Source organism: Alternaria postmessia (genome assembly GCF_024291825.1).
Source record: "Alternaria postmessia strain BMP 2775 chromosome Unknown scaffold_87, whole genome shotgun sequence".
Lineage (NCBI taxonomy): Eukaryota > Fungi > Ascomycota > Dothideomycetes > Pleosporales > Pleosporaceae > Alternaria > Alternaria postmessia.
In genome coordinates, this window is record NW_026260160.1 from 101,952 (window position 1) to 112,275 (window position 10,324).

The 10,324-nt window shown below is 51.8% G+C and overlaps 5 protein-coding genes across 5 annotated transcripts; 1 reads left to right on the forward strand and 4 right to left on the reverse strand.

Moving 5' to 3' along the window:
• Positions 1-346: 346 nt before the first annotated feature.
• Positions 347-1,502, forward strand: RHO2 (Rho GTPase; the record flags this gene model as incomplete). Its single annotated transcript, XM_051735547.1, has 3 exons — positions 347-387; positions 871-949; positions 1,011-1,502. 3 exons carry the CDS (start codon positions 347-349, stop codon positions 1,500-1,502), a joined length of 612 nt encoding a protein of 203 aa, XP_051584723.1.
• An 875-nt stretch (positions 1,503-2,377) lies between these two features.
• J4E82_009323 (uncharacterized protein) lies at positions 2,378-3,128 on the reverse strand (the record flags this gene model as incomplete). Its single annotated transcript, XM_051735548.1, has 2 exons — positions 2,378-2,787; positions 2,936-3,128. The coding sequence occupies 2 exons, from the start codon at positions 3,126-3,128 to the stop codon at positions 2,378-2,380; spliced, it is 603 nt and encodes a 200-aa protein (XP_051584724.1).
• Positions 3,129-3,706: 578 nt separating this feature from the next.
• Positions 3,707-6,755, reverse strand: J4E82_009324 (uncharacterized protein; the record flags this gene model as incomplete). Its single annotated transcript, XM_051735549.1, has 3 exons — positions 3,707-4,718; positions 4,782-6,613; positions 6,660-6,755. The coding sequence occupies 3 exons, from the start codon at positions 6,753-6,755 to the stop codon at positions 3,707-3,709; spliced, it is 2,940 nt and encodes a 979-aa protein (XP_051584725.1).
• A 1,398-nt stretch (positions 6,756-8,153) lies between these two features.
• On the reverse strand, positions 8,154-9,172 carry J4E82_009325 (uncharacterized protein; the record flags this gene model as incomplete). The annotated part of the gene is made up of 2 exons (XM_051735550.1): positions 8,154-9,089; positions 9,164-9,172. The coding sequence occupies 2 exons, from the start codon at positions 9,170-9,172 to the stop codon at positions 8,154-8,156; spliced, it is 945 nt and encodes a 314-aa protein (XP_051584726.1).
• A 380-nt stretch (positions 9,173-9,552) lies between these two features.
• Positions 9,553-10,210, reverse strand: J4E82_009326 (uncharacterized protein; the record flags this gene model as incomplete). Its single annotated transcript, XM_051735551.1, has 2 exons — positions 9,553-9,714; positions 9,793-10,210. Coding segments are annotated over 2 exons (580 nt in total), but the record flags the coding sequence as incomplete, so codon positions are not given.
• Positions 10,211-10,324: the final 114 nt, after the last annotated feature.

The following is a 10,324-nucleotide window of genomic DNA, read 5'->3' on the forward strand; positions in this document are numbered from 1 at the left end:
CGTCGCTAGTCTGTCGCTTCATCCTGCGCCTGCCCCCGGCCAAACCATTGACGTTTTTTGACGCCCGTCGACTCGATACCCGTCGCATCCACACCCGTCGACGCATCACTCGACGCATTCGACGCCTTCACCACTCGCTCCGGGACACGCGCTCCGCCGACATCACACTCGCTCCCCTCGATCCCTCGCTCCCTCGCGCGGACAAGGCTACTTGGCTGTATCCTGCCCACCCGCGCACCACCGCATCCTCGACACGCACCATCCATCCTCGACACGCAAGCCGGCCCAACAACACGCCCAACATCTCCCAACAACCCCCCGCTAACTGCGGTATTTCACCCCCATAATGGCACAACAGCAGCAGAATGGCGAGCCCGTAATGCGCAGGTACGTTTGATCTTCACTTTTTGGACCCTGGTCACACTTCACTTTATCATGTCGATCTTTCACCACCGTTTTCCCAAGTGCGCCCTTTGCTTTTTCCCCAACTCTATTTCATCCCGTCCGAGTCTCTTTCGACGACATGACTTCTGCATCCTCTGAGCATCTCCCCCCTTCAGACTTTGCATGTACGTCGCAGGAGAATATTCCGACTGCATCAACATGCGAGCTGAGGCACCCCGGCTTTTGCGCCATAGCTTGCATTGGCGCACCCGGTCCGACGACACGTCCGACTAAAAATAGGCCACCCTACAGGCTCCCCATGTCCACTTTTTATCGACTCGCGCTCAATTCTTTCTCCTTCTGGCTATTCAGTACATGCGAACTTTCTCTATCTACTTTCGGTCATTCGCTCACGCCGACACTGTCACACCATGACGCTCATACATTATGCCACACCCATACAACATGCTGATCCTGTGCCTCTAGGAAGCTCGTCATCATCGGCGACGGCGCCTGCGGAAAGACGAGTCTTCTGAGTGTCTTCACTCTCGGTTACTTTCCAACTGTAAGGTTCCCAAACACGTGACTGGCCTTTGCAAAGTATCTTCCTTTTCTAACTTGGACAGCGCTACGTCCCAACCGTCTTTGAAAACTACGTCACCGACTGTCGAGTAGACGGCAAATCTGTGCAGCTCGCCCTCTGGGATACCGCCGGCCAAGAAGACTACGAGCGCCTGCGCCCCCTCGCCTACTCCAAAGCGCACGTCATCCTCATCGGCTTCAGCGTCGACTCGCCCGACTCCCTCGATAACGTCAAGCACAAGTGGGCGGAAGAGGCGCGCGAACGCTGTCCCACGGTGCCCATTATCCTCGTCGCTCTCAAGAAGGATCTCAGAGACGATCCGTTGGCCCAAGAGGAGATGAGGAAGAAGAGTCTGAGGTTCACGACGACAAAACAGGGCACGGATATGAAGGAGATGATTGGGGCGAGAAAGTATCTCGAGTGCAGTAGTCTGACGGGTGATGGTGTTGATGATGTCTTTGAGGCGGCGACTAGGGCCGCGCTGTTGAGTGTGGATAAGAAGGAGAATCCGGGGTGTGGGTGTGTTGTTCTTTGAGAGGGTTTGGGACTTTGGGGGGCCATGGGAAAACACGAGATGGTGTTTCTCCTCTCTTGGCCTCTTTTTCTCTCTCGCTCTCTGTCTCTCTTTGCTTCCGCATCCTGATCTTCTTCTGCTTCTGCTTCTTCTTCCATCACACATCACTGCATTGGGCGGAGTAAACAACATGGAGTTGGCGATATATCTTGGGGTTTAACTTCAATTCTTTTCTGTTTTTTTGTTCGTTTTTATGTTTTTTACATCTTTTTGAGCGTAGCTGCATTGTAACCTTTCAAGTTGGAGAGAAGGAAAGCTATGCTGGCTTGTTGTGTGTAGCATTTGGGGCGACGAAATTGGGGGCTCAGAATGAGGAAGCTCAAGACTGCTCTCTCTCTTCCTTTCTTTCTACCTTTCTCTATGCCTGGCCGGAAGATGATATGCGATGGAGAAAGAACAAGATTTGCGAGTCCTACTATATCTGCGATGTTGGCTAATGATTTGACGAGAAGATCCGCCATCATCATCCACTCCTTCCCTCACCTTACAAAGTTGTACATTCCAAGGGGTTTTCGCTGTATGCGTCTAGAAACGCGCTGCTCTAGAATAGCGACATGTAGTAGTCTGTTTAGCGACAATCGACAGCTAAGCCATTGAACTTGTCTCCCGCTCATCAATGTACCGTTATTTGATATGTTTGCCGCCTGGACGTGTGGATAATGTGGTGATACCATGTTGTGCCTTGTAACTGCAGATTCCCGGAGTGGTGGAGGCTGTACGATATATATTTACACATTTCCTCCCCCAAAAAAAAACACGTCCCCCTCGAAAACCTTCATAGCCCATGAAACCAGCACAACAACAAACAATGCAATGACAGCATTTCTCTACTATTCCTACTGATTCCTAACCCACGCATGATTCCACCCCTCCCTCGGCGGGAAATCCGTCTGCACCCTCCCATACTCAACCGGCACACTCCCCCACACCCCCCTCTTAAGCATCGCACTGCGATACAATCTGCCCACCTCTCTTCCTTTACTACCTAGACGACTCGGATCGGCGCCCTGTCCGCCCGCCTCGTCCTGCTTTACGAGGTTACCGTTGTTGTCCATGAGGCGGAGGTGCTCGCACGCGGACCGCATGGCCATGTATTGCCGCTCTAGCTCGCGTTCCTCGGCCCAGCGGCGCTTGCGTAGGAAGAGGAGCCAGGCGCGGTGGATGGTCCAGTGGCGGAGGGAGCGGTTGCGGGAGAAGTGGAGGGGGCGGGGGGTTAGGGGGTGGGAGAGGTGGTAGCGGATGTTTGCTGTGGGGGAGGTGAAGTATGTTAGCTTCTTCTTCTTTTGTTGCTTTTGACTTGGTGTTTTTGGTCTCTGATTCTGGGGGGAGGGTCTTGTGCGAAAGAGGGGAGGGTGATTGCTTCGCGACGGGTGGAGGTAGACGTGGGGACGTACTTATCCTGGGATCGTTTCCGGGACCTTTTTTACTCCTCTTCTGCAGGCACGGTGTTGTGGAAAAGGTTGCTCGTTGCGGCTTGGGCGGTTGCCGACATGTTTGTTGTGCGGTCCGTTGCCAGATGTTGGTTGATTGCGATGGCGGTGTTGCTTTGTAGGGCCGGAAGACGGGTCGAATTATCGAGAGATTCATGGTTGCGGGGGGTTTCTGTGAGGCGCAATGCCGGCTTTGGTGGTTGCGATGTTGGTGACGATGGTCGAAGTGGAAATTCGCGATGCGCGGAGAGACCCTTGTCTCGCCAAGAGGAGCTAGTGGGGTGGGAGAAGACGCCCTGTTGCAGACGTCGTGGCGCTTGAACACCAGATGTCGTTTAATTTGTCTCATTGCCGATGAGACCGTTGGTGTTATTTAAATGCCTTGAAGGTGCTCGTGTTAGTTAATGATGATGGCTTCGCCTTCTGCTACCCAAGAACTACTTGGAAATTGTCAAAAGTAGGCAGTGGTGGTGACTTTCGGTACAAATAATATATTACACACGAAAGCAATCTAGAGAAAATAGGACAACAACAAACATCGTGGGGCAAAAAAGTGTGGAAACCAGTTTCTGATTCTGGCATCTATACAAAACTCCCCATCTAAATGCCACTTTCGCTTCCGCAAGGCCTTTCCTCGCAGAGCCAATGTCAGCCTAAGATTCTATAACATCTTTGTACCCAAAAAAGGAAATTCGTCTCAATATGCGTGTGTCACCCTCCGCTTTTTCCTTCCCTTCACCGCGCGAAGTAATCCCTCGCCCCATCCCTACTAGGACTATACGGCGTATACTGCTCCTGCCCCCTATTCCCTCCAGCACCACCACTACTTCCCATGGGCGCCGCCCCCGACACCAACCTCCCCTGGTCATTGTTATTGCCCATCTCATAATAAGGACTCGCGTCTCTAGAATCCACGCCCCTCAGATCAAGACTAGGACTGGGACTATACTCCCTCAGTGCACTAGGCGTCTGGTGATACCCCTGGGGATACAAGACACCAGGGTCCTCTCCATTATTAAAAGTGCGCTGTGAGTCCTGACTGGAAGGACGGCCCCTTTCGCTACCACGTCCCCAATGGCTACTACCAGCAGGGCTATCAGGTCTTCCTCCGCCACCGACTGTGCTGCCGCCGTAGACCGAACCCTCGCCACCATGTTCATCGCTAAACTCGGGCCGATTTTTGTAATTCTCAAAATCCATATTCGACTCGGACACAAACTCAAACGGCGCAGGCGCACTAGCGGCGGCAGTTGTTGATGTCGCCATCTTCCCAGGATGCTCTTTGCTCATACGCTTCATGTAAATGTCGCTAAAAGCCGCGCTGTCGCCGATATCGCCGTCGAGACGCCCGCGGTAGATTTCTGCGAGGAGGTGCTTACTCTTCTCATGCACCATTGGCACAGTCAACTTCTGGTACAGCGCGGGGTGCCCAAAGCGCACCGCGACACGGTCTCTGCGGCGAGACTCCTTGTCGATGGGGGTCGGGGCTTCGGTGCCCTTTGCTCTAGTGCCTTGGGTGTAATATTTGAGCGAGTGGTCAAAAGTGTTCTTGCAGTAGAATTTGAAGGCGATGAGACCAAGGGGCAAGGGGGCCATGGCAGCCAGCATCTTCCATTTGTGTTCGTAGCCGCGGGCGACGACGAGGAGGGCGACGATGCAGTTTGACAGAAAAGTGCCGACAAGCATGCGGTTGAAGAGAACGCGCCAGAATGCGCCGCCGGATTCATTCTTCGTGCAGAAGACGTACCTATCCCACATTAGTCAACAAACTGCGTTTTTCATGTTCAAATGCTGAGAGAGGAGGACTTACATCAAGAGATACTTCTTCATCCAACTATCCAACGTAAAGTAAATGGCAACAATAACCAGGGTGATGGGTTGCAAAGGCGCAAAACACAACGCCACCGTCGAGTAAAACAAAAAGTAGTTATAATAACTCGCATAATCAAACGGCGGTGGCGCAGTCCTCGAGATAAGTTCCCTGGGCGTCGGATTCAAAAACTTGCGCGAAAAACTGCCCCACGCGAGGTTCACAGCTTGCGCGAGATCAATCGCAGCACCCAGATTGCGCTGCACAAGCCATGTAACCCAAAACGGACTGACTTCACACAGCGTGCGCATAGTCGTGTCGAAGAAAGCAATCTGACGCAGGATATCCATAAACGGGACGTGCTGCTCAGCCGCGAGATTGACAATCATGACGACCATGCCAAACACGGCGCTGAAGAGCGAGAAGACGAAGAGGTTGTTGAAGACGAAGAAGGCGTATAATTGCGCCGTCACGTGTCGTTCCCGACTCGTCTTTGTCAAATCACCTGCTTTGATACTCAGACGCCGGAAGATGATGGGCAGGAAGTAGTAGAACAGCGACGTTAGAGCAGGCGCAGCGAGACCCTGTACCACGGCCCAGAAATCAGAGTGTTTGCCTAGTTCGACCTGGAATTCTGGCCATACGAAACCGAGATTGCTGAGCTTGGAGAGGAAAACAGCGATGAGGGCGTTGGGGATGAAGTATAGCAGGGTGAGCAGCGTGATCCAGAAGTTGTTTACGATACGCCTCCAGCGGCGCGTTTTAGGATCCAGAGTCAGGTTCTTCCAGATGATATCCTTGGGTTTGGGGGCGAGGCGCACAGTGGTGCCCTTGACGTGTTTGCTGCGGGCTGCGAAGGCGACCATGTGTGCGGAGTCGATGGTCTCGTAACTAGCGAATCCATATGACAGAGCATCGCGCTTATCGATCGTTTCGCGGACTTCTTTGATCTGAGTTTCCAGGCGCTTGATGCGTGCTGTGAGGTAGTCGATTGCGTCCACCTTTTGCGTTCGGTCGGTGTACTCTGGGTCTTTCTTCGAGGGGGTGCAGAGTGGGCGTTCGGCAGGGAGCTTGTTGGGGTTTTTCAGGTATTTGGCCAGAATCTTTTCTAGTTCGATGACAGCTTCTTCGTGCGCTTCGATCAGGTCCGGGATATCCTTCACATTGCGTCCAACGGACGCGCGGGGCACCTCGGGCGTAGTCTTCAAGCTATCCGTGATCTCTACAATACCTTGGTCGCTCCGAAAGCTGCGGCCAACGTCCGTGATCATCAGCGTGCGTGCATACAGACTGTTTTGGTAGTCCGGGTGCTCCAGGTACTGGCGTCTCAGCCGATGCACAGCACGGTACATCCACCACAAGAAGCCGCACACAATGATGTCGATAACGTATGCCAAGACGACGAAAGCCCAGAAGACCTGACCGAATAAATCCCTGGGCGTCATCAGGAAGATGGCCTTGCTCGACATGTCTCCGTCAAAGTTCTTCTGGAACTCGACCGACTTTATTACGTTGACAGGGACTATGATGGCACAGGCGACAATGGCAAGCACAACGAACATGTTCCTGCACATGCGCGCAAAGCGTAGGAAGATGGTCGCATCGAGCCCAATCTTCTCGACATACTCGGGTTCGTTTGTCTTGAACACGGGGTGATACCACGCAAACAGTGACTTGTCCAGAGGCGGCGGTCGGTGTTTCTCGTCGGTATGTCGGAGACGGGGCGCGTAAACAATGGTATTAAAAGGGCGTAGTAGGAGGAAAAGTACGAAGATGGCGGCGGTGATGCCAAAGGATGTGCCGATAGCGATAAGGACTGAATCTTGGGATACCTGGCCTTGTCAGAGGTGTATGCAATTGATTGGGGTTTGGACGTACCGAGGCGCCCAATGGATTATCCGACATTAATTGCTCAAACTTTTGCTCTATGCTCAGGTCCCGCCGGAGCAGCGTGTTCGGTAGTGGGGATGCCATGGTGAGTGTGGCGGGCACAGTGGAGGTCGTGTAACGTGTGCAGCGAATGTGGTTGTAGTGTGTAATGAGCGTTGTGAATGCCGTGGGTGTAGCACGTGTTATGTGTGCAGGTTAACGGCCGTTCGTATCGAGGGTCGATCTTGGGTCAGACAGCTCAGCGCATGTCTTCCTGCGGCGATGCTGCTCTCACAGTATCTCTCTATCGGAAAGTTGGCTGTTGGTCGTATTCAATTCCCCTCTTGCGGTCTCAGCAAACAAAGAAAACGTGGGTGGGTATATGCGCTAAAGAGAACGAGTGTACAAAGCAGACAAGTAACAGCAACAGTAGTGAGTGATACGAGCTGTCGTCGCGTCCCTCGACGTGGAAGAGGATAGCGCAGTGCAAAGGAAAAAGGGCCGCTGATCCCTGTCAGGTCGACTGGACCGCAAGGGAAATCGGCAAGGGTCTCGGCTGGCGAGTCGTCATGGCGTCTCAGGTACGAGGTCTGATTGGCTGCCTCGACGCGCCGTTTTAACGCCGGGTACGCGGCTCTCTCGCGCGCTGGCGCTGGGCAGCTCTGGCGGCTTGATTTTATTTTTGGCTTCTAGGCCTGGCCATGGATATGCGAGCTGTTGGGCAGGGTAAAGAGGACATGATCGCCCCTTAGCACTCGGAGTAGTTTGTGGAGGAGCTTCAACTTGCGAGATTGTGCGCTAACCTTTCGCACTACCACTCCGCTCTGCCGGCATCCATCAGCTTTGTTCAGCATTATCGAGCATGCATAAATCGATGAATGATGTGGCGGTGCGCAGGCGCCTCTTCGGATGAGGCTGCCCACTTGCTCGTTTCAAATATGCATGTTTCGGCGCATATGAGATGGGCCACGTTCATGCTTGAGATTCGTGGGTAACGTCGACTTTTATTGGGCAGAGTTGGAACGGAAGCACCGATACCCTTGTCAGTGTTGATACTGGTCGAGGAGGAGAGTGGGGTGGATGAGGGGATCAAACCACAACCATTTAACTGCTTCTTTGAATCCTTGCGCTCTCAGCGTACTGATCCAAGCGCAATGACTTCGAGACAAATTCGAGGTGGAGTACCCGGCTGATGATATAGGTTCCTCGACCGCGAAAACCTCTAGTAGAAACCTGGAAGAATTATCGCATTATGAAAAGCTGTTCATGGGTTATACCCACCACCATGATGTACTGTAAAAGTATACATTGTGATTTTTCGTTTATGATTGTAGCATACACTACCACACATATCTTTAGGGTCGGTTCTACGTAGGCAGTACCTAGCGAGCACAACTGATTGGATCAAGCTTCTTCGTAAATCGAGCATGAACACACAGGCTAACGTACCATTGAAGAGTATTCATGTAACGAATCTAATGCAGATATACTATCTTACGAGGCTTAGTCTGAATAGTAAAGGTCGTAATCGTCGATGATGTCCCTACAGTTGGTCGGACCGCCATCGTACCCATCATCTGAGTCGGAGGGCTCGGCGAAGTAATTGAAAGGAGGCACATAATTCCACTGATCCAAAACCATGTTCTGTTCTTTGCTCCATGGAGCCATCACCTTATCTGGAGCGTGAGGCTGGTAGTCCGATCTCTGGGACGTCGCAACGCGCTTTTTGGTTTCTTCACCGACTAGGTCTCGCCACTGATAGGCGCTCTTGTAAAGCCTATTCCGTAACTCAGGGATGTACTGGACATCGCCGACACAGTAGGATGATATGTCCTCTGGAATCGGTCGCTGGTTGAACACGTCATACGAGCCGCCATATTCGGCCTTGAACAATCGCTCGCCTTTCTCCTTAGCCAGCTTCCAGCTGACTAGTCCGCTGCCACACATGTGCATGGGCAAGTTGTTCTCAACACATTTGGTCAGGCCGTTTAAGAACTTCCGAGATGCCGTGGTCTTCCTTGTCGCACTCTCCATAAGCTGGACGTCTTCGACCCCCTGCAAGGCCACGCCGAAATGCGCAAACAACGCATCTGAATCGTTGCGAACGTCAAAGAAGACCTTTGGAATCCTTTCATCTTGAAGGATATCCTTTAGCGTCGTCCCCCTTATCGTCGTCCCCTTTAGCGTTCGTTTGGCACCAGCAGTGTTGAACGCTTGTGCGCCTAGTGTATGCACATCAATCAGGTAGACGCGCCCGGTTGAAATGCCGGTATCGATTAGAAGGGTGAGGATGGAAATGGAGCCCTCACGGCAGAGGTTAACGCCTTCGAGATCTATGTACATGGTTGGCGAGTATTGAAGCCTATCATGGCGGAAGACGAGCCAATCGACTATATCACCGATTCGCTCTGTCGTGTTTATGATCTCTGTTTCGATGTTCTCCATACTAGGTATACAGGTTGTTTCGCTACAAACTAGTATAGACTTGAAGAGGGAGGGAAGACTTGGTTTACAATTGTCATGCTTTTGCTTAGGTTCAAGTAAGGCAGGCCCATGATAAGCACATGAGGCGTGGTGCGGGGTAGATTACAAACGCTTTTTGGATTGCGCTTTGCGCTTTTGTTTTTCTCCCCACGCTATCTCCAGACATGACAGTCTTTCGGTATGCTCCGTATCCTTTGGCCTCTCACCTCTACTCTGATGTATCGTTGATGCTTCGAGTAATTGTTTTCTTGGCCGCAGTAGACGTCGACACAGTATCCACGTTGATGAGATTCAGCATTACAACAGGTAATCAGGCTTCGGATGAACCCAACTAAGTGTTATCACTATTTGCAGTTTTCCCAGTACTTATCCTTCCAAAGTTGCATCTACACAGCTCCAGCCTCCACGCATGCATGAATCAAAACTCTCCGAGTAAGTCGAGAGTATCAGACATGCCTTTTCCAGAGAAGGATGTGAAGTCTTGCTCACAGACAGTACCTTCTTTGGGCATAGTTCCATTTACGAAATAAACAGCGCTAGCAGCGATCGCGCAGATCCCCGGGCTATACATGACAGTATGCTATCACTCTCGTTAGCGAACGTCTCACTTGGGGATTCTTCACTCATGCAACGGAGTGAGAAAAGTGGACCGACTTACCCCCAGACCGTTGTGTTGTAGTACCACACTTCCCTCAAGATTCTTGTTCGCTGCAAACGCCCCAGAGATTGGAGTGCGACCGTCATATGGCGAACCGATGAGTAGTACGGGATTTCTCGTTTTCGCTCTAAAATCACCCTCGTAGCGTTCTTTTGCCTGGATCTTCCACTGTGAACATAGCATGTACGAGCTTATGATGTAATCACTGTTCCAATCACCCAAGTCCGTTAGATTTTGGACGTGGTGCTCGATATCGGCGAGCTCTTCAGCACGTAGCATGGCGTCAGAGCAACGAATGAGTTGCGTACTGTCTGCATTGAACGTATTGTCCCGCACAATCATTGATCGGTTCGCCACATACTGGGTGTGGTTATATTCGGAAGTATCGCGGATCATGATACTGTTGAGATCAGAGTTGCTATCAGTCAATCAGTCAGTTGTCAGTTCATCTTTGCGGTTCAAACTGTCAGTCTGGAGGTAGTGAACTGACCTGATTGACTGCCAAGACATTTTTTAGAATCGCGAACTGAGA